Source organism: Amphiura filiformis, chromosome 6 (assembly GCF_039555335.1).
Source record: "Amphiura filiformis chromosome 6, Afil_fr2py, whole genome shotgun sequence".
Classification (NCBI taxonomy): Eukaryota; Metazoa; Echinodermata; class Ophiuroidea; order Amphilepidida; family Amphiuridae; genus Amphiura; species Amphiura filiformis.
The window spans coordinates 36,709,245-36,732,976 of NC_092633.1; the positions used below are offsets into that span (position 1 = coordinate 36,709,245).

At 37.1% G+C, this 23,732-nt stretch overlaps 2 protein-coding genes across 2 annotated transcripts; one reads left to right on the forward strand and one right to left on the reverse strand.

Moving 5' to 3' along the window:
- Positions 1–2,352: 2,352 nt before the first annotated feature.
- Positions 2,353–18,695, forward strand: LOC140154498 (uncharacterized). The gene is made up of 15 exons (XM_072177066.1): positions 2,353–2,356; positions 3,391–3,747; positions 4,234–4,350; positions 6,689–7,093; positions 8,771–8,893; positions 9,497–9,862; positions 12,574–12,687; positions 12,914–13,045; positions 14,246–14,366; positions 14,923–14,994; positions 15,893–15,964; positions 16,091–16,162; positions 16,630–16,701; positions 16,937–17,020; positions 17,543–18,695. The coding sequence occupies exons 1-15, from the start codon at positions 2,353–2,355 to the stop codon at positions 18,693–18,695; spliced, it is 3,264 nt and encodes a 1,087-aa protein (XP_072033167.1).
- Positions 18,696–20,316: 1,621 nt separating this feature from the next.
- Positions 20,317–23,397, reverse strand: LOC140154250 (uncharacterized). Its single transcript, XM_072176837.1, has 3 exons — positions 23,265–23,397; positions 20,990–21,143; positions 20,317–20,436 (listed from the first exon to the last, which is right to left on the reverse strand). Exons 1-3 carry the CDS (start codon positions 23,380–23,382, stop codon positions 20,367–20,369), a joined length of 342 nt encoding a protein of 113 aa, XP_072032938.1. The 5' UTR covers positions 23,383–23,397; the 3' UTR covers positions 20,317–20,366.
- Between the last annotated feature and the right edge of the window lie 335 nt (positions 23,398–23,732).

Below are 23,732 nucleotides of genomic sequence, written 5' to 3' on the forward strand. Positions count from 1 at the left end.
TGATGAAATATGGTGTAAAAGTAGAATAAATGCGCATGTAGCGCGCGAAAATTTACACTTTTTGGTGGTAAAATGGGCAAATATGAGGTTAATTTCGTCAGAAACCCAATATCAGGCGTCAACATTGGGGGATGATTGTATGGACCATCCCCCACCATGCCTATGCATATATCACAGCTAATTTCCCCTTCTTCATTTCTTTCAGTATTCTGTAAAGAGGAGGAATACCAGTGTTCATCAGCTATCGTGTGTCTTGACAACGGGCAGGTTTGTGATCAAACTGTCGAATGCCTTGATCGATCTGACGAACAAGATTGTGGTAAAATCTTTTGCGTATTTTTGTGTTGTTTACTTATTATTTATAAATGCTATTTTATGAAGGAATTTGTTTTTATTGATTCTGTACTTCTTGTGTACGCGTTCTGTCAAATAGTGATTGTGTGTTATTATTGCATAAAAGTAATTGAATCATATAAGGTAGCCTAATTATTAGTAATTACTGTAAGGAAGATTTTTTATCGATTTTAAGCCGGGATGGTGAGGTAAATTGATGAACAGAAAAAAGCCCACTTACCATCTTGATCTTTTAATAGTGCATGAGCTCTTTAAGAATTATGATCACTGATAATAATACAATTCGCCGTGGAAGTGAAGTAATAAACTACCATAGCAATAGATGAATACAATTGTGACTATATCGCCCTGCACTACAAGCAGGTTGTACTCATCACCTGTGTATGTTTGCAATCATATATTGAATACAATACCGCTCTTTTCAAAGATACTTATCTTACAGGTGCGAGTGATCAGTTGTAGTGCAGGGCAATATAGTCCAAAATTGTATTAATTTATTGCTATGGTAGTTAATTCGATTATTACGTCACTTCGACAGCGACACAACTAATTTGGTTGATTCCAATTAGGTGTAAGTTAGAACATGTGGAAATATTAATATTGCCAAAAAATCAGGTTTGAAAAAAAATTATTGAAAAGATTGTACATTATGGTTTATTTAATTGTAGTAATTGTAGTGCAAATGAAAAATTTACTTGCAGATTTCTGTGGGGAAACAGATATATTTATAGACCAAGAAAGTAATCATCAAATTATATCACCAAATTATCCTCATCATTATCCGAACATTATCACGTGTCAGTGGCTAATTACATCTACGGACGACGGAGACGCAGTGAATATTTTATTCTCCGATTTTGCAACGAACCCAAGAAGTTTTTTCTACATTGGTCATGGACATATTATTTCATCAGACACAAAGTACGTATGCAGTACTGTAATTTAATAAGACTTTTTATTCGCTGTGTATTTTGTATTCAAATTTGATAAATAATATGAAAAGCCATTGTATTTTATTCCAAAATGTCTTGCAATGAAATATCATTGTTCTTTGACATCTATGGTTCAATGAAGAGGTACCGCGTGAACGTATTAGTGCAGTGCGATATATTCAAAAATTGTTTTAACCTATTGCTATGGTAGTTAATCCTGTTACATCAAGTTCTGTGATATACCTGACAATAATTGCATAGGAAACGCAGTAAAGCGTGACACATTCTAAGCAGAGCATCATGCACGTCAATAAAATGCGCATGACCGCATGGTTCAACTAAAACAAATTAGGAGCACCGGTAACCATGGTAACTGAATCAAGAAAAAGAAAACAGAAAAAAGCGCAACATTTGCCTGGAATATTCAAATTGATCATTAATTCATTAATCGTTAATTTTATTGTTAAAGTACAAACTAACTTTTGCATGATATAAATTATTAGACTTTTCAGCCTATCAGGAGCGATTTATCCACGATCTGTAATAATAAACAACACGTACGCATGGATACGTTTTGAATCGTATACCTGGGGAATAGATCGAGGTTTTAATCTTTCCATTCATTGGGCAGTTGAATATGGTAAGACAAAGAAATATGCATATATTTACCAAGAAACATTCAAAAACATTTCACCAAGTTAGAATAAGCTGATCAGTGATTAAGAAAACACGACTTCTATAAGGCTCTGCATGCTATGCTTCAACATAAAAAGTCCAGGTTTTGAGGTATTTTCTCAAAATATTAAGAGCTAATACTAGGCTTGTTTGTACTCATTTTAATGCATTTTTCATGCTGATTCCAAATATTGTCATGAAAATGTACAATTCTGAAAAAAAAAAGAAACTTCTGCAGTCGACACCCGCGTAGAAAGAGTTAAATTTTACATCTATTTCCTTTTATTTCCTTTACGCGTAGTCTCCTGTCTTGCAGAAGATTTCAGCTGCTTGTCAGGTTATGGATGTTGGAAACGTGATATACTGTGTGATGGTATCTATACGTGTGAAGATGGGTCAGACGAACGGGAATGTAGTATGTATTATTTTCTGTTTCAGGCAGTGTTCCGATGTACATTCTTATTTCAGGGAGTTAAGATTACGTAAAAGTTATACTTAACCCATGCAGACAAAACAGTCTACCTCTATTGATTGATTTGTACAGGTTTGAACAGGTTTTTGTACAAAGCGAGATTTTCCATAGCGATAGTAAAAAGTGCACCTGTTTCGTTCGCAAAAACATCTCGTTATGCAATTGTTTGTGAATTTCTATAAAACATGTCTTAACCTAAATCTAAAATCTGGAGGTGTGCAATTATAGAAAGAATAAATAAATAAATAAATGTAGACATTTATATAGCGCTTTATGCCGTAAACAGCCTCTAAGCGCTTTACATTTATTCCGCCGTCATTAGAATATGTCGGAACCACGTTTGCAGCCTACAAGTGGCGCAGGGTCCATCAGTACAACGACTGTGACTACCCCTAACAGCTTCCCATTGCACCTGGGTGGGGTGAGGCAAGCGAGGCAAAGCGCCTTGCCCAAGGGCGCAACACGGTGGTGGGACGGGGAATCGAACCCACGCACGTCGAGCAAGCTCTCAGATTATGAGTCCAAGGCCGTAACCACTGAGCCACCGTGCCCTGAAACGGTGATTTATGAGCGTTGTTTGTGTACAAAACGTATTCGCAAGTATCTCGGCTTTTATGTGGCCAATTGCGATGATTGAAAGTCGAGGTTGAAGTTCACGTTATTGATAAACAAAATATGAAGGACGTAATTTGATTGGTTTTTTTAAAAACTTAATTTAGTCCCCAAAATGTGTTTACTGCACTGGGTCAGTGCAGTGTCAGTGCAGTCACAAGATCAGGTCAGTTACATAATCCAATTAAAATGTGCTTAAAACAGGGGATTAAGGCCGTAGCAACCTGCAGACTGTTATTGTTTTTGACAATAATAAACATTTTGGGCACGTAAAATAAAATTGTTTGATTGTCTTGCTGAAAGGTTTTAAAACTAAATGTTTATCTTTTTTAATTTTTTCAACAGATTTGTGTGGACAAGAAAGTCTTACAATAAGTAGTGGCTCGTCACATACTATCGTATCTCCTCTGTACCCTGCCCATTACCCAAATAATTTTATGTGCACATGGTATGTGACTTCATTGGACTCCGGAAGACCCGCAATTGAATTTATCACCTTCAAAACAGAACTACCATATGATGTTTTGGAGATTGGCGAAGGAAAAGTCATGGTATTAAATACTACGCTCATCAAATTAAGTGGCTTTTCAGCACCGAAAAAGGTCGTGAGTCGTGAGCCCGATATGTGGTTAAGATTTAAGTCCGACTTTGGAACAAATGACAAAGGATTTTCTCTACGCGTTTTCTCAGTTGACTCAGACGGTTAAGTAACATACTTTATTTCCTATGTTTATTGAAGGCCAGTTTATATTTTATGATCCAACGTTTTTGTGTGCATTCGTTTTATTCTATTGACCTTTTCGGTAAATCCCATGAGCCTTTGCGAGTACACCTGAGATGTCGTCATTTGACGTCACGCCGACTTGCAATGGGCAGTAACGATATTCGATGAACGATGTGCGCATCGGCGCAGATCGGCGTGACGTCAAATGACGACATCTCAGGTGTACTCGTAAAGGCTTATGGGATTTACCGAAAAGGTCAATTGATTTGTGGTTCAATCCGTTCTCCTCTCAATATTTCGTTTGGTTTGGGAAAATGCTGACCTTTAATAACGGTATACATCTGTTGTACTTGTGAAATTAGACATTAGTAACGAATTTAAGGGATTGTGAGTCATATAATTATAAAAAGCTTTGCATTCTTAACATACTAATTGTTTATTGGCCCTGCTATTTTTTTCTTCAGTGAATGCATGTGAACCTATGCACTACCAATGTCCCTCGGTAATTGTATGTTTGGAGATGAACCAAATATGTGATACTGTAAAACAGTGCTTAGACGGGATTGATGAAACTGATTGCGGTAATTATTATAGTAATTAAGTTCTACTAAATTATATACATTACAGTGTAAAACCGTTAGTATTTAATTATATTACAATTTTAGTAGTTTGGAAGTCACTTTACCTAATTTTACTTTCATAATCTTTCAGTGTATTCGGCTCTTCCATTTAGAATCCACACTATCCCTGTGGAAGATTTTGGAAATATCTTCCAAAGAAGGAGTATGTTTTTCAAATGTAATTGGTCAACTATTTTGAAACCCATACTCCCCCCTTGTATTATGGCTTTACCTATATCTTCCACAACTGGAGCGAGTTTTCAAATGGAAGTTACCCAATTGTCTATTGTATTCAAAAATTAAACGGAACAGACCATTTCATGCTATGTTTCCATGTAATAAACGCTGCCATGTTGTTCATATACAGGATGTCCCTAAAAGAACTGTACCGTCAGGAGCTGATTTTTTTTGGTACTTTATCGCATAAACCAAACGTAGATCCTAACTAAATAACTGATGATGTTGAAAAACATATCAGCTATCACATACTTTTTTAATTTTGACAATTGACCGCTCCGTTTTTGAAATAAAAGAATTTTACGAAACTCCCTCATATTCAAGCCTTTTTTCCACGGAGTCAATATCTATCAATGACAATATACGCATCATGCGCTGATGATGCGCATTCAATAGGCCATCTTAATCGCCTTAAAGCCCTTCCCAAGATAAAAACCTAATACGGAATGCGGTTTTAATTATTAATTATTTTTTTATTTATATTTTTAACTTTGATTTTGTGTATCTGCGGCAAAAATAGACCACCTTTTCATCTCTCAGGGAGGTTGCACTGTTGTCAAGATAAAGAAATTTTTATTGAGATTTACACTTTAGGCTGTGTTGACGTCTGACGATGTCAGACGTGAGATTTTTGTGTGGCGGAGAGGGAAAAAAGTAAAACAGCGTAAAAAAACTGAAATTTACTCAATCCAGCGGGAATTAAATCAAGATGGCCTTAGCACTCTGACTATACTATATAGATTATCGCCTGATATTTGAATCCGTAGAAAGGCTTGAAAATGAGGGAGTTTCGTAAAATTCTTATATCTGAAGAACGGTATGGTCAATTGTCAAAATTTAAAAAGTATGTGATAGCTGATTTATTCTTCAACCACATCAAGTATTTAATTATTTTAAGTTAAAATACCAAAACAATTACGTTTCCGACGATACAGTTCTTTCAGGGACACCCTGTAACATGAATGTTGCTTATACATATTTTTCGGTTGTTGAATCTACAACCTTCACCAAATAACGATTCATTGATCATATTGACACTAATTTTTAATCGGTGACGTCAGCCCAGGGACGTCAGACATGGGTCCTAGACCATTTCATGCTATGTTGTCATGTAATATAACGCTGGCATGTTGTTCAAATAACATGAATGCTGCCTATTCTTATTTTTGAATCTGCAACCTTCATTGTCCGCGGCACTCACCACGATTGAACATAGTAAACGCTGGCATGTTGTTCAAATAACATGAATGATGCCTATTCATATTTTTGAATCTGCAACCTTCACCAAATATCGATTCATTCATCGGATTAACTCTAATTTTTAATCGGCGATGTCAGCCAAGGGACGTCAGAAATATATCAAAACGCAGACATACAAACGGTATTTTTATGGTGGGATGCTGTTTTTGGAGAAAGTGGATGTAACGACGCGTACGGCTTGATAGAAGAAGTTCAACAAATATCCTTGAAAAAGTTGTTCCCTCAAATATTTTAAAATGCAACCGGTATGAATTTCTTTCAAGCGAAAACCTTCAAGTTAAAATAGACAATTTTGAAGGTCAGCACCAAAAACCTGCATATTCCCTCACAGTACATCTGTGTGCATTTTTGTATCACCTAAGTTGACTGGTGATATAAAGTAAGTTGACATTTTTGTATTTGCCGACGTACCTTTGGCTATTCTCCTGTTCAAAACTGTAATTCAGACAAAGCACCTTTTATAAACACATGTTCAAGTCTCATATTATGAGTTATTCTAATCCAGATACAGTCAGCATGATTAATAATAAGGCAGAGCTACCTTATTGGTCAAATACTAATCGCTCGTCGCTCGGCGACGGAGTAGGGCCTGTAAGTTCAGCTTATTCTGTTAACTGGCATTTTTTATTGGATAGTTTCACACCTGTACTAAAATAATTATTTACCTGGAGTTGACGCAGTGCAACGTTTACCGTACCAAGTCCCATTCCCCACGATTGAACATAATTGAATACGGTCATTGCATGTACACGAACCATTACATTGATTTGATTTTCTATTGTTCTTATCTATTGATATTCAGATTACTGCCAATCTGGACTTATAACAGTTCCGGACACTACCACCGTCAATCTGACATCACCATTGTATCCAACCAATTACCCCGTAAATCTAGAATGCATTTGGTACGTCATTGCTGATACACAACATCGCTCTATTGGAGTAAGCTTTGTTGAATTTCACACAGAATGGGGTTTTGATGATCTTACCATTGGGTACGGAGTCAACGTTAGTCTGGACTCATCAGTGATTGCTCTGACAGGATCCGAACTCATAAGCAATCTCCCTTCGTATGCTAATCTACAGTCAATACTTGTCTTACCAAATTCTATCATCACAAAAAACCAACCTATGTGGTTGAAGTTTACGTCTGATCGTGGAAAGACATACGTCGGTTTTCATGCGATAATTTGGAGCTCCACAAAAGGTAGAGTAAATATTGCTACAATATAAGTAATTTGACAGTGGTGTGGGAATGTTGGGGTTTGCCTGATGTTTTAAAGCAGTTATTTACTGAATTATTCACGTGAGAACATCCATTGACAGCCTACATTGACGCTGTCCTTGACAATAGAATATGCTGCACTAGTTACTTAACATGATGCAGTCATGTCTACAGTAGAATTCACCACGACCTTTGCAGGACTTAAACCCCATTAAAAGCTATTAAACCAAGATAACACTCATTGAAAACAGCTCAACTTCGTTTAATCAGATCTTCTCTGGTTAAACCCACACTACACATGTTTCTGTTTTATCTGTGCAATGAGCAATGAGCTGGTATTATAGTTTCAGTTGGGTGAACGATTATAAAGCAAACGCAAGGTAACAATACTGTGTGGGCCTTTGTTTACGAAATGAGACAATAGTCTGCATATTGTTAACCAGCATTCTTGAAATGAGAAATATAATGGTTGCAGACTGAACACGGTTTGGAAATAATTTCTTCATATTTTTTGGTGTTATCTGTCGTTTAGATATCCTTCCTAAAAGACCAAAGTGCGAATATTTCCAAACACCTAAATTAGCTAAAAATTTAGGACATGTTACAAAACTATATTTTCTAGAATTTCGGAGAGTACTTTAAATATTGGCCGGTTATTTTTCACACAGTGACGTTAACTAGGCAATGCCCATATACCTATAACATGCACTATTTGTAGAGGTCACGCGTCAATGGTGAGAGTATTGTGTATTATGTATAGGAAAATGGACAGTAACTGCAGTATGAGACGCCGTTATCTTTTATGAGTGCACCCAATGACAGCAACACGTACCTTGATGTAGTCCTTGCCGATATATTTATTGTACAGTTACTGCTAATCTATTTTATGAGGGCATCAATTGAGTTGACAGGAAAACCTACCATGATGCCGTCCTTGCCAATACATTTATTACACTATTCCGATTTATTTTATTTGAGTATTGTCCAGTGACAGGAAAGCCTATTTTTATACCGTCCTTGCGGACACAATTTATTCCATAAGTTACATCAACTTTATTTTACATTATTTTACGAGACCATTCAGTGACAGGAAAGTCTGCGAGATTCATTCAACAAATACAATTTCATGAATAAAGTATTTTGTTTTGTTTTTGTTAGGGTGCGTTTGTGAGCTAATTATGTTATTGCTCGCGTATGTTTGCTTGTTTGCCTGTGTGCTGTTTCCAACATTTTGATTATAATGAATCAATTGTGATGACGACACTGTCGATGCATGCTGCTGCTGCAGCTACTGTCGTTGTTGGTGTTGCTGATGATGTAGATGATGATGCTGATGTAGATGATAATGATGATCGATGTCAATGCAGATGATGGCATGATTGATGCCATAATGTATTTATGATGATGACAATTGATGACAAAGTAGATGATGATGATGATCGATGCTAATGTAGACGATGATGATGTAAAATGATGATGATGTAGATGAAAATGAAGATTGATGCCAATGTAGATGATGATGATGTTGATCGATGCCAATGTAGATGATGAGGATGATTGATGACATTGTAGATGATGATGATAATGATGATGATGATGATGATGATAATGATGATAATGATGATGATAATAATCATGACTCATTATTCACATTAACAGAAGATTGTGATAGCTCTGAAACTCAATGTGATAGTTCAGAATACTCCATTTGCTACGATGGTTCCAAGAAATGTGATGGTATTCATCAATGCCTAAAGGACAAATCTGATGAAAAAGATTGCGGTAATAATGTTGTTGTTTGTCATGTCATCGTGATTTCCTTATTCTGATGAATACCATATTTCTATAAACCGTACCCTCTACCGTCAATATAATGCGTAGGGGTGGTTTCTAGTTAATTTAGGCTCATCAGTTTGAAAAAACAACAGCGATGTGTAACCATGGACCGTTTTGTTTAAACTAAGTTTTAAAATATGATTTTAACGATTTTTTTGTATTTGTAAATTTTAAGGGCTCGTTTGCACATTATTTTTGTGGGACGTGAGAGCACCACAGACACATCAAGTTACTTTTGGGTTACCAGGAATGTCTTTTTTCATTTTTTTTTTTTCAATTGGCGATATAATACATATTTTATGGCAAATTATTAACAATTTATATTTTTGACAAGGTCAGAATTTTCAATTGATGGTTGGCATTTCATCTCAGATACATACACTATCAGTACATATCAGTAGATTTATAAAGTTTACTTCGATGGCTGTTTTGGATTTCGCAGCTCCGAAAGCGAAAGACCCCCTCTATTTGACTAAAATAGAGCTCCGAAAGACCCTTGATTTTGATCATTTCACCGACCCCTTAAACCATTATTCAATTTTCTTTTAGGATATTGTGGGGCCAACAAGATTTTCTTGCAAGAAAGTTTAACGCACAACTTACCATCAGCTAACTTTCCTCAAACATATCCGAGTGATCTACATTGCTCTTGGGCAGTTGAAACTACGGGAGAAGGTTTCCGCGTATTAGTTAAAATAATTGAATTTCAACTTGAACGTGGATATGATTTTCTTATCGTGGATGATGTTATTGACAACGAACGCCACGAAGTAACCAATATTGCACGGCTGACGGGAGGTGTAAAAGTAACCAAAATTGCTTCTGTGTATGGTCAGGTGAATATGGAATTTGTAACTGACAGAACAGGTGGAGACAAAGGGTTCCATCTTGAGTTGACGCAAGTTGAACACAAAGGTACGAATGAATGGATACGTGAAATATAGCCATGTTGTAATAAAACTAAATAAACGGCTATAGGTAAAGCTCGAAAGGCCTCAGTTGTGCGGCGAATCGTTATATAATAAACTTAGGTATCGAAAACAACTTATAAGTTAGTATTCGCCGTAGAAGGCTAGTGATTGTGTAATGTGATTTACTACCATAGCAATAGATGAATACAATTTTTGAATATATCGCCCTGCACTACAACGTTCACGCAATACCTATGCATTGAACCATGGATGTCAAAGAACAGGGATAAATACATTGATCGTAATTCTATAGAATACTCATATCATGCTGATCACTCGCACCTCATCATCATCATCCAACATGTCGGCTGCGGAGCAGGCGACTACAAGCTTTCTCCAACTATTGCGATCTTGGGCAAGCGAAACAATTTTGTTTGGCTGCAGCATCCCTTCAGCATCTCCCAGGAGGTGCTCAGTGATAATAGGAAGATCGTTAACAGCTGGTGCAGGAAGTTCTGAAGATGCTGTGCCACTGTCGCTGTTAAGGAGTGAGCTGAAATATTCCTTCCATTCCTCAAGCAGTTCATGGTCAGTGGTTGGGGCTGATCCATCTCTCATTTTAACTTTTACCCTTTTCCTTGAGTTCTTCCCAGAAAGCGAGTGTATGATTTTCCAAGTGGTGGTGTAATTCCCCATTTCATCTGCCAGCTTCAGGTCTTCCATCTGCTTGAGGGTAGCAAGCTCATCATATTTAAGTAGTAATTTTTGTTTGGCAAAACCAGTAAGTTTTTACTTACTAATATTTCGTCCATCTCGTCGGAGGACTTCATCAGATATGAGCATCTGATCCACTTTCCCGGGAAACTGGCTTCCGGTTTTGAGTAGTTTTACTTCCAGTCTTCAAAAGTGGGTCAAATACGTGACTTAGGAAATAAGTGCCTTCCTCTCTATTCATGGTCTTGGTCCCCTTCTTCCTGATCTCCATCGCTTCTCGTACTTCTCTTGACTTTCTGACATGCTCCTTGTCCAGTATCTTGGAGTCATCCCAATTGACTACATAATTTGCCCTTGCGACATGATCCGATATGGCTGACTTTGTTTGTTCTTGCTCGGATGCCCTACGTTCTGACCGAGTAAACTTTTTCTCGTTGGCTTTCTTTACTTCTGCTTTGTGCTCCGCAAGTCTTATCCCAAACAAACGTGAGGTTTCGCCAACATAAGTGAGATCGCAATTTTGGCAGCCAATCTCATAAATACAATTGCCTGTTTTTAGCTTGTCTCTTTTGTCTTTGGGGTGGACCAGGTTTTTTTTGAGGGTTTGATGAGGTTTCATAGCGGTGTCGACTTTATGCTTTTTGAAAATTCTTTGAACTCGCTCGGAAATTCCATTGACATAAGGGAGCACTACCATACCCTTGCTTATGTCCTCATTCTTTTGGTCTTTCTTTGCGGTAGGTTTCACAGCTGGTTTTGTTTTAAGTTGCATTTTTGATTTCACTTGGTCTACTGCCCATTTTGGATAGCCACAGTTTTTTAGGGCTCCTCGCACATGTTTCTCTTCATTTGCTCTATCCGCTTCGTCCGTGACCACGCTGTACATGCGATCAAACAAGGTTCGGACTACACCCATTTTCTGATGGAGAGGGTGTTCTGACTTAAAACTGAGATATTGGTCAGTGTGGGTTGGTTTAACCAGGAGCTTTACTGAACCATCAGGTTTCCGGACAATTAGCGTGTCGAGAAATGGAATTTTTCCTTCTTTCTCTTCTTCATAGGTGAATTGTATACTGTCTGTTTTGTCGACTGTGTTGAGGTGATCAGTTAAGTTTTGAACTTGGCCTGCTTTGATTATTTCTAGTACATCATCCACATAGCGCCAATACCGTGGCTTACAATCAATCGGGGCAGTCGCGATTGCTTGCTGTTCTAGAAATTCCATAATTAAAAGAAATTTGCTATGATGGGGCTGACTGGGCTGCCCATCATATTTATAAGAGTTGTTAAGGCTGGTGTTCAAGTTCCTCCATCTTTCTCTAGATTGACGAGACTTTGAAATGGAGTACCGCTTTTTGGCCTCATCCCTTTCAAGTTTAAGTCTGATGGTTGCATCTGATACCCAACTTGGCAGTCCGCATGAATTTTGCTTTCCAATAACTTCCTCAACAACTTCACGAACTGCTGGCTCAAAGGTCTCATACCTATCAGAGATGGGTGTGGCATTTTCCATGCTCAAGACCTGGAATCTGTTCGATAGCTCCAGCTGAAATTCCTCCTTTGTATCAGGATCTTGCAACTTCTTCCAATTGAATTTTGGTCTCTTGGAAGGTTTTCCTTTGCTTGTTCGCAGACTGGCACCTAGATGGACGCTCACAATACGATGATCGGAGTCCACTTCTACTGAATTGTATGCTCAACAAATGCAGAGAGAATTTACCCACTTGCTGTTTATTAGAATGTGATCTCATGATCTAACTGTCCATGAGTTGATCCAGCTGGATGGGTCCAAGTCCACCTATAAGATTAGTATCTTTGAAAAGAGTGGTATTGTTTTCAATCTATGATTGCAAACATACACAGGTGGTGAGTGCAACCTGCTTGTAGTGCAGGGCGATATATTCAAAAATTGTATTCATCTATTGCTATGGTAGTTAATCCTAATACATCATCACTTCTACGGCGAATAGTCATGAGCTTTTCCGTGTTTTCTTTTATCAGATGGTTACTGTGAAGCAAATGAGTTTACTTGTGGCGGCTCAATTTGCACAAGCATTGATGCCAAATGTGATGGTTTTAATGACTGTGGAAACCTAAGGGATGAACAGACTTGTGGTACGAGTGAAACAATGGATTACTTTTTTTTGTGTGGTTTTTAAAGGATGTTAAAAGATGATATAATACATGATCATAATAATTCAACAATCTCTTTAAAACCAACATAATGATATTAACCAATATAGTAATATTATTTTAGACATACAAAAAATTGTATAAACATTCTTCAAAACAATTCGGAAAATAAATATCTTTTTTCCTGACGCCAATCAATTTGTTGCAGATAATATAATGTGTCCGGGATCTTACTTATGTGACAGAGCAAGTGGAGATGTTTTCCAGATGTGTGTGCCTGTAGACCTGATCTGTGATGGCGCTAGAGATTGCCCAGAAGCAGATGACGAGACACACTGCGGTAACTAAGTTGTAGTTTCTTACTACTCACTCATTAAGCGGAGAGCAATTGACTAGGAAGCTTTTGGAAAGTTTTATTCCATTACTGAACGGATTATGTTGTACGACGTACAGAGAAACCAACATTTAAGAATGATAATTACTTAACGGTTTTCAGCATTATAAGATTACTCGAATTGGTCTATTCCATTTAATATCCACATTACCCTGTGGAAGATTTTCGAAATATCCTCCATAGACCATGTAATTGGTCAGGGTTAATCATTTTGAAACCCATACGCCCCCTGCATGACATCCTTACCTATATTTTCTGGAGTTAGTATTTCAAGTGGAAGTTACCCAATTGTCTATTGTATTCAAAACTCATACCCCCTCTGTGGAAGATTTTAGCTAAATCTTCCATAAGGGCAGTGTGGATTTTAAATGGATTAGCCCATTATCGTAAAGAATTGACTAGCGCTTAACCTAACCCCAACTGCTAATGATTAAGTTAAGTATAAGGTAAAGTTATGCTGGTTTATGATCCTGCTGTCTGATTATGAATTATAAGGTCCAATCTTATGATTCCAATTCAAACTGAAATTAGCTGTAAAATAACCAGCGCAGATACGATACACACCGACATCGCCTGGTTAATAATTACATTGTACAGCAGAGACACTAAAATGAATACCCGGGATCGATACACGTGAATGTGCTATGCACGATTTGATATTCAGACGATAGATCTTTGGATACCGGGGTAGAAAATGATGAATATCTCCCGTAATTTTTTTATTCTAAAGAAGCCATATTTTTATGTTTGCACTTGAATATATGTGTTGAAAGGATATGATAGTCGTTTATAGCTTGCGTATTGAGAAAGAACCGTGCGTATTGAGTTAAAAAACTGATATGTGCCGAACTATAGCGCAGCGTAGGCCACTCGTGGAGGCAGTCTAAAAGCAGATGAACTCATGGCGTATACCATGTTCACTGACCGTACAGAGGTCAGTCACCAGGCTATTGTCAATAGTCTTAGTCGGATGTCCCTCGGTCCATTATGCACCTCAAAACTATTAAACAGGTCGGAACAAAATGGCCATGCGTGGCTGTGGATTCAACCTACCATGGCGATTTCTGCCATGAAGATATCGGGGCGATGACACTGTGCGATATAGACCATTTATGTTTTTTTTAACCTCAACTGTTCCTTTAACAGATGAGAAGCGGTGTCCAGAGGAATGCCATTGTGTCTATGAGAATTCAATACTTCGCGTTAGCTGCGTACACGGCTGGAATACCCAAACCCTGCAATTGGTGGCAAAGACTACGAATGCACTGTAGGTTCAATCAACTGTCTCCGTAAACCAAATTGCCTATTTAGGGCAAATCAATTCTGAAAGGGCTACAACTTTCTAAAAGTTTCAAATGTGTAACGATTGTTCTTGTTTTACGGGTCCGACAGACCCATATTTTCCGTGTTAGGATTTCTTTAAAATTTGTTATAGGTTATGCAAATTTTAGCCTGTTTTGACCAAGTGGATTGAGTTTGATGGAAATCGCTGTATACTTAAAATCATCTGTTTCGACTAAAAAAACACGAGCGAAGTGAGGGGAAAAATTGCAAAAACATATATTTTGTAGTTTAGTCTTTTACTAAAAAAAAAAGAAAAAAAAAGAAAGCGACTCTAAATTTGAAGGTCAGTCCACCCGTAAAACAAGGTGTTTTTTTGTTTTTTTTACAGATTTGAAAAACTTATTCCAAAACATCGTTGTTATCTGTTGTTATGGAAAACATAGTATTTTAGGTCTTAGGATGATAAGTAAGAATTGTACTCGCATTCAAATAAGCTAATGTTACTTTGTTTCAACTTAATCCAATCATTGCTTTGACAGGACTCTTTCTGGAGGTAATATAAGTACACTGAGGCCAGGACTGCTGAAAGGATTCGCGTTTCTCAAAAGCTTGTGAGTATCAGTCGCTGAATTGTTCCATTTTGTTAAAACCACTAATAAATACACAGGCCAACAAATTTGAAAGACAATAAAGCAATTTGAGTTGCACCGACTGTGTTTAAAGAAAATAATCATGTCAATTATTCTACACAGATGCTTATCCATATTACGTAATTGTTAGAAATGTACCAAACAGGTGCAATGAGTTTCAAGGTCATCTTCTATATTGATTGTATTGATTTGCATCTCTGTACTAGTCGTATATCCAAAACAAAGATAATTCATAATTATTCCCGTTGATCTGATATCCCAAAGAAGATGCAAATTCAAAGTTGCAGATTGCGCCATTGGATACCCTATTGATTTGTACGTAAAGCGTTCACGAACAAGAGAACTACAATCCAGGAAAAAAGAGTTGGCACACTTGCACTAAACAATGAAAATGCGTGCCCTATTAAAATTGGGGAGGTGAGTGAAATATATGTGAAGTACAGACTCCCCTCTATATCGCACCCTTCCCCACTCCCCATCTTTCAATGTTGGAGGGTCTCACGGACCTCAATATTGAATTGGGGGAGCGGGGGAAGAGATATACCAAAAGACAGGTAAAGTGTGCCAACCTTTTTTCGTGGATTGTAGCACCGCTTTCCATTGATTAGAACGTTAAAATGCAACTTTTGATTCCGTTCTTTCCTGGGTAAGGGTGTCACCGTTTCTTTAATTCTCAAACCGATTTCAACCAATGAGGTCTTAAATCAGAACTAAAGGGAACAATTATTGGCTGCTGGTTTAATTTTGAAATATTTGTCTTTGTTTCGAATTGAAGGTGAACACAACTGATAACTTTGCTGTCTGCATGTTGAATACATTAAAGTCTATAATTATTTAAATAATGTTATTCTTGTTTTAGATCTTTAAGCAACAACTCAATAGAAGAAATTCTGCCACGCGCATTTGATGGACTCGGAAACCTAACTTGGTTGTAAGTAGACATTATTTTTAAGATAACATAAATAATAACATTTCGTCACTGAAGTGTAAACGATGCCGTATTTCTATAATTTGTTATCAATGTATTCATATTTGTTCCACAATTACAAACACACAGTGATATATCACGCAACAAGCTCCGGATTTTAAGAAGTCGTATATTCGAAGAGTTGGTTGTCCTACATGAATTGTAAGTAGATTTATAGCTCTTTCTTAAAGCTCATACATGTGACGTGATCGTATATATTCACACAAGTGCAAAATGTTAGATTTGAGATATAGATTGCCTTAATTATTCATAAAAGTATTAAGCCAATTTTTGTATCTTTACTTTTAGTCAGTTGATATTAAGTCATTTTAGACATTACTGTTTATCAAAACACCCGATGTTAAACGCAATGTCAGTAGATGAAAATATTGTTTAAATATTGCGTACATGTCTTTATCAAGATCTCGTTATCAACAGGTGCCCCAACACATGCATAACTTAAAACTTGATAATGTCCATTGGATCATATCATGAGGTGAGAGTTGATGAATCCGAGTGTTCAGTTACTACTAAATACTACGGTACTTAATATCATTAATGACATGAATCAACGGTTTATAAATATTTAAAACTTTAATCTTTGTTCTTTTATAATGTTAAATATTCAGGTTCATCTTTGACAATCCAACAGAAATTATTCAAACGGATGCCTTTGAAGGTCTATCAATGGTAAAATACATGTAAGTGCTAATTTTCTTGCCTCCAAGCATAATACTATAGGCATTTGTATAGTGATATCTTTCGCGATATCTGCAAGGCAGTAGGGAGTAATAACGCCTCTGCGGCAAGAAGTTTTACATGTTTTAAGTAACATACTCGTAGATCAACGTAAGAAAAATACAACTTATATTACATGTAATGCATTTAAAATCCACTCGCTATTCATTTATTTGTTATGCACTGCTGTTTCCGCAGGGTCTTAATTCGAAATAAGGATGATCTTCAAACCATCTATGTGGAGCATGGTGCTTTCGACGGATTGGAAAATTTAGAGACTGTGTAAGTGACAACTTAATGATACCAACAATAACAACATAAATTACATTAAAAAACCAACGCATAAACACCCCCAAAAAAGCTATAATTAAAGACAGAGATAAAAAGAATTTATCGCGTCTGACGTCATCTTTCAATCAAATTCGAGCACGGTTTGTTTACAAGTGTCGTGATGATGACTTGCTGAACGTGGCGGTACAACCGGGCGCCTTATTGTTAATTTTGCACCATCAAACACGCAAACCATCTCAAAAGTTAGGTCTTGATAGTAGGAAACTTTCTTTGGCGAAGGCACCATGTCAACAATGGCTAGAAAAGCTGCTTTTTTGCCTTGTAAAAGTACGTAATTTTCGCCATTTGCTGCTATTCCTTTTCTCCGATCAGCACCAGATAGATCGGTCTTCCTTTTACGCGCTATTAACCTGTGTGAACCAATCAAGGATCGTAATTGACAGTGACATCAGACGCGATAAATTCTTTTATCTCTGTCTTTAATTATAATGTTTGTATCTTATCTTGTTTTAGATACGTAGATGATCACCGCATGTGTTGCCGTTTTCCTTACGTAGAAGATTGTATCACATTGGAGCCACAACCGCCACTTTTCATGTGCGGAAGTCTTATGCAAAACGTTATACTAAGAGCATCAATGTGGGTGTTAGGCTTGAGTGCTCTTATCGGAAACTTGTTTTCAATTATTTGGAGATTTCACCAGAAAACAAGAAGCAACACTCAAGCGGTACAAGGATACCTAATCGCCAGTTTAGCGGCGTCGGACTTCTTGATGGGGGTTTATATGATTATAATTGCCAGTGCTGATTTGTACTTTGGAGATGTATACTTCATCTATTCTGATTCTTGGCGAGCGAGCAGAATGTGCAGATTTGCAGGATTCATGTGTTTACTTTCAAGCGAATCATCTGTGTTTTTCTTGACCCTAATTAGCGTGGATAGATTACAAAGCGTGGTAACACCAATGAGTACAGCTCGACTAACCCTACGATCGACAAAAATGGTTAGTGTTGTATTATGGCTGATGGCATTCGTTATCAGCTTAGTGCCTTCCTTAATGGCAGGTCCTGATTCAGACTTCTATGATCTATCAGACGTTTGCGTTGGCTTACCATTGATCACAAGACCTGCCAGTTACACTGTCGTTGATGACACTGCGCATGCTGTCTCTGATAGTCTTTCCTTTGCTTTACCAGTAGCGGCTGACTCAAAACCTGCCTGGTTCTTTTCAATAGCTATATTTCTTGGCCTGAACCTCGTGTGTTTCATTTGCATATTACTATGCTACGTTACTGTTTTTATTAGCTTAAAAATTACTGGTAAGAAATTTAAACGCAAAAGGAAACGCCAGGAAGAAATCAAGATGGCGATTCGAATGGCTGTGATAGTAGGTACAGACTTTTGCTGCTGGATGCCAGTGATCATAATGGGACTTCTCTCTCAGACCGGAGCAGCTGTGATTCCACTTGAAATGTATACATGGTCTGTAGTTTTTATACTACCTATCAACTCATCTCTGAACCCATATCTATATACAATTCAATCTTTGATAAGTAATCGACATCATCAAGTTGGAGTTTCGACGATGGGTAATTCGTCAACAAATCCATCACAAGTGCAAGAAAACGCTCAAATGTCACGAGTACAGCACACAACGAATGAGTAGCGTAGACGTTAATGGATCAAATGTGCCATATGCTCTTAAGAATGGTCACAGAGAATGGTGACAATCAATTTTACATGTTCTTAAATCTTAATAGTCTTGGAGATTTAAAAGATTCGTTCTGGTTGGTGTTATGTTTTGGTGGTTTTTTGTATACCTATGAGATTTAAAATAATAATAATAATAATAATAAAAAGGCATTTATAGAGCGCAAGTAACAAGGTCTCAGTGCGCTTTACAGTAAACTCTTACTCTACAACAGCAAAATAGATATATAAAATACACAGAGAGCATTTTTAAAATCTTACACTACAGAAATTTATCCTAGACAAAAGTGATAAAATACGCAAGACCAATATATACACAAATCATGCAAGTAAGAACATAATAAAAAACAAAGCTAAAAACAGATAAAAAGTCAGAGTCAAGATGGCCAGCATCGACACAATTGCACCCAAAAAACACATAAAAAAATTCTTGCAGGTATTTCACAGAAAATAAATGAGTTTTTAGCCGCGTCTTGAAGACTGTCACAGTTGGTGAAGAGCGAACAGTGAAAGGCAGATTGTTCCAAAGGGTGGGAGCAGCAGTAGCAAAGGCTCTATCACCATAGTATTTGGTGGATGACTTGCGAGTATAATCTAGAAGCAGTTTGGATGACGACCGGGTATTGTAACTAGGCTTGTAAAGCAAGATGTTTTCAGCGATGTAAACAGGCGACATGCCGTGAACAGCCTTATAGGTGAGGAGAAGCAGTTTGGATATTGTTCTTTCCAATGGAGTGTTTTGAGAACAGGAGTGATGTGTCCATGACGTGATATCCTGGCAACAAGTCTAGCGGCAGTGTTTTGCACTCGCTGGAGCCTGTTGATCTCGTGCAATAAATAATTAAACTATGGACATCTTTTTTGTTATTATTTATTAACTTACATTGACTCAAATACTAAATGAGTACACGAATTCTATTTGACATTATATGGTACATTTTTCACCCAAAATCATAAAAGTCCAAAGAAAATTAACAGGCAATGATCGAGCAATAATTTATGAGAATTCAGTACTTTTTGAGAACAGGAACCAAGAGTTATATAATAATTCCACATACTCTTTTATGACTGACCATAAAGCAGCTGCCTTATTGTCTCATAAAAAGAAAAATCAAAATTAAAACTTTTCAATAAAAAACAAATATTATCTGATCACCTGCAGAACAAATACAATCCGTATGCATTGATTTCTGTTGGAGTAATTGTGCTGTTTAAGGTTAGCAACTATATAAACTGTTGCGATTTGGTAGTTCAAATCATCTAGCGGATGGTAGTGAGCTTTGGCAAAACTTGTATTGATTATTTCATAGCGAGCGTGTAGAAGAATTCAAATGTCACAGATATACTTTTGTAGGTCCTGTGGTTCTTGAGTTATGTTGTAAAGAGGGCTGAAACAACAACACGTTTGTAAAACGTGCATAACTCATTAACAACAATAAATCAAGCACGTTTTCAAAGTATATGATTTGTAAAATGAACATTTGCAAAACATTAAAGTGTTCTTTTTCAATAATAGAGTATATTGATGTAGACAATGAAAATCGATTTTTAGGTTGCTTCGACGACCAACAAAAGATCGCGTCGCCTTAAACCATTATGACCGTGAAACCTACGTGTTGTTGTCAGATTAATATCTCATTTCGGCTTTCAAGTAGGTTTGCATTCCTCCATTAACCCTTTTGAAAACTACGAGAGCTCTGTAAGGAAAATAAATATAATAAAGGTGATATTCAACGTCAGCGCTTTACTTAGGCATATTAGGAATTTAAAAAGATTAAGATTGATTTCAACCCATTTTAGATTCATCGCAAATGAGTGTAATTTACGTTTCCGATACCCCGAATTTCGGGTGCATTTTTATTTCGTCTAAAATAAAATATAGAAATATTTAAAACCTCCAAGACCGTTACAAATCTAGTATCAGTAACCCTCTAAACATTAAAAACAAATTTCCATCAGTAATTGTACTAATTATATAAACAATTTTATCAAAAATTGGTTGGGTGGTTCGATTGTAACACATTAATGATTAATATTTTTAATATCTTAATGCGCTTTGGTCTCTTTTGAAAAACAAAACAAAAAAACAACAACAACAACAACAATAAGATAAGATAACATTTATAACACCGATAATCTGGAAGCATTCATGGATTATTGCAAAAACAGAAATACGGTGAGGGTTGCAGTAGAATTTTTTGTACGACCTCATATACTAGATTTGGAGTGTTCCTCAGAAGTTAATCATACCTAGTAGAGTAAATGATCTCCTGATTATTATTGTAGAACTTAAATTCCTCCAGAAGCCATTCGTAGTCGGTTCCCATTGTACCTCCGTCAAGTATTGTTACGTCAACGTCTGCCTGTCCTGCAGCAAACCATTCTGAATATGCTTGCTCCACAGCTATTAACAGGAAAACGGGGAATATTATAGGTAATAGACTAGGTAGCTTATTTGCATAATTTTCAATAGACTATAAAGTATTACAAGGCATTCCTGATCCGAGGGTCTGGTCCGTAGATCCATCGCTATTCGTCCCTTGATAGACACATTCCATTTCGGATCGCTGTGACATGTTCGTAACAGACCAGCATATTGTTGTGAGCGCATTGGAGAAGGCTACTTCAACGCTTCAATGATTTTCAACCGAACATGACCCAAGCTCCTTTTGGGGTGCGCGCACTTATGTCATAGGGGTCGTACCCCTCCCATACCAAACGGTGTTAAACTGACCTGTTTGTGGATAAAGTTGTGTTCTTTTTATAGATTGTGCTGTGTAGTTGTAAATGAACTTGAAAGTTATCTTGGTGTAGATTTGAAAGTTGTGAACTGATGTCTATAAAAATAGACGGCATGTGGAACTAGCCGGGTAAACTAAAACATTTTCCACTCTGACGTGGCAGTGACTTCTAAGCGTTGAAGCAGCTGTTTCACGCGCGCATCTACACGGGTGTGTGTGTGTGTGGGGGGGTGTACCCCAGCGCTTTGTAGCTGCGCAGAATGAAATGCGCACTGACGTCACTGCCATATCAGGATGGAAAATGCTTTTAAAGTGAAATTTCCCTTATTGCTGCACTAACTTGTCAGGCTTGCAATATATGATATTATACTTGATAACATCAGTGTTGCAAATAACTAGTGTGACCTTTTTTAAAGGAACATTTTGTGATTTACAGCCTCATCCCCAAACTTGCTTCAAAATATTTGAGATTTTTATACCTTCAGAAAACTAGGACTACATGTTTTTGTGGACAAACTTTGGTTGCAAATTATCCCAATCAACCGATTGGTTTTGGGTTTTTGGGATATGAGCTTCTGCAAAATATCTTTGTAAAGCTATGCATCCGTACATTGGGCTATTCCTGTTGAAATCCACACTACCTCATATCCGTGGAAGGTTTGGGAAATATCTTCCACAGAGGGAGTATGTTTTTCAAATGTAATTGGTCACTGTAATTGGTTGATCATTTTGAAACTCATACTCCCCCTGTATTATGGCTTTACCTATATCGTCCAAATCTGGAGTGAGTATTTCAAATGGAAGTTACCCAATTGTCTATTTTATTCAAAATTCAAAACTCATAGTCCCTCTGTGGAAGACTTTAGATAAATCTTCCACAGGGGCAGCATGGATTTTAAATGGAATAGCCCATTACTGCAGCAAAACTCGTGTAATATCAAGCAACATTGTTACATAAAACTGTGGAGCATTTGTCAATGTACCGAGAATATTGATAAAATATAGGCTTTATATGAAAAACCTTTACAAATCATGCAGTTATTGTTGCCTACATGTATGCACACAATACAGGGGCACTCACAATAGGCAATTGACCCCTACTGGTAGCGCTGTGTTGTAGATATAGGGAATGAACTAGTTAGTGTCATATATCAAAAAGTATAAAAGCTATGACTTTAGCACTTGCTCTATGTTTCAATTACTTATTCTTTTCAAAATATCTGAATTTCCAACCCGGTACAAGCTTTAATAACGGGGGACCATATATTTGTATGAGAAAGAAATCTACCATCTATATCCAAACTCCCGTATTATTCCAATGCACATTTTGCTTCACCGGACCGCCCTGGCTTGGTCGCATTTGGAAGAGGGGTGTCACGAAACCGTAATAGGTACAAATTTAGTACTTTCAGTCAATCAAGTATGGTTTATTTTCTACATGCCAATCTTTAAATCATTAGCATAGTCCTTATAATAACGGGGGACCGCCTTGATGAATAAATGACAGCAAACCATTGAAAAATACCCCAAAACTCGGGCAGTGGAGCTCCGCCCGTACATGTCAATAGCGTCATTATCGATTGGATTAGTCGACCGTAGCGGACAATTCGATCGCTCATTGGATTAATATTATCACGTGGTAATAAATTTGCATTGGACAATCGATTACTATAATGGTTTAGTACTGCATATCTCGGTTTAATCTTCACTAAGCGGGTTTATGGCTGGAAAGGTCACGGTGAATTTGCCGTGGACATAACTGCACTATGAGCCACATGTCTTACCATCTCTACCGCTCAGTAGTCCTTTTTCCTGCGAAAGAAAAATGCACTGTTCAGAGTATTTGGCTGCCATATCCTTGGCGTCTTGTTTGCGTGCCAGTTCTTCCCATTCATTTACCATTGTCTGAAAATTCCCGGTGAATTGATTACCTGATGGAATATAATATTTTTTAACATCATTTCACTTCACGTATATTGTCAGAGAGACGGGGAAATGATCAAAGCGATTTATTATAGTGAATACAGACGAGAGTTCTGCTAAGTGGATAAATCGGTAAATCAATGTGATTATATAGGAAAAGCTCATATTTTTTAATATCGTTGGTCTTCCATTCTGTCTGCTAATTATATGTATGTCCACCTTTTCAAATTTAATATTTAAAATTGAGTATAATATAAGTGATAAGTAATTACAATCATATCTTACCTTCAATAGTATATTCACTGTAGCAGTCATGTACCAAGACAACC

What these genes read in the sequence shown, in the direction of transcription:
- LOC140154498 (XM_072177066.1), top strand. An exon ending in AATTTGGAGCTCCACAAAAG is followed by an intron (nt 7,094 to 8,770) that starts GTAGAGTAAATA and finishes TCACATTAACAG; the next exon opens with AAGATTGTGATAGCTCTGAA. An exon ending in AAGGGATGAACAGACTTGTG is followed by an intron (nt 12,688 to 12,913) that starts GTACGAGTGAAA and finishes AATTTGTTGCAG; the next exon opens with ATAATATAATGTGTCCGGGA.
- LOC140154250 (XM_072176837.1), bottom strand. Translation starts at nt 23,382, where the DNA reads ATGGTAAATGAATGGGAAGAACTGGCACGCAAACAAGACGCCAAGGAT. An exon ending in ACTACTGAGCGGTAGAGATG is followed by an intron (nt 21,144 to 23,264) that starts GTAAGACATGTG and finishes TCCTGTTAATAG; the next exon opens with CTGTGGAGCAAGCATATTCA. An exon ending in GAGATCATTTACTCTACTAG is followed by an intron (nt 20,437 to 20,989) that starts GTATGATTAACT and finishes TTTTCCTTACAG; the next exon opens with AGCTCTCGTAGTTTTCAAAA.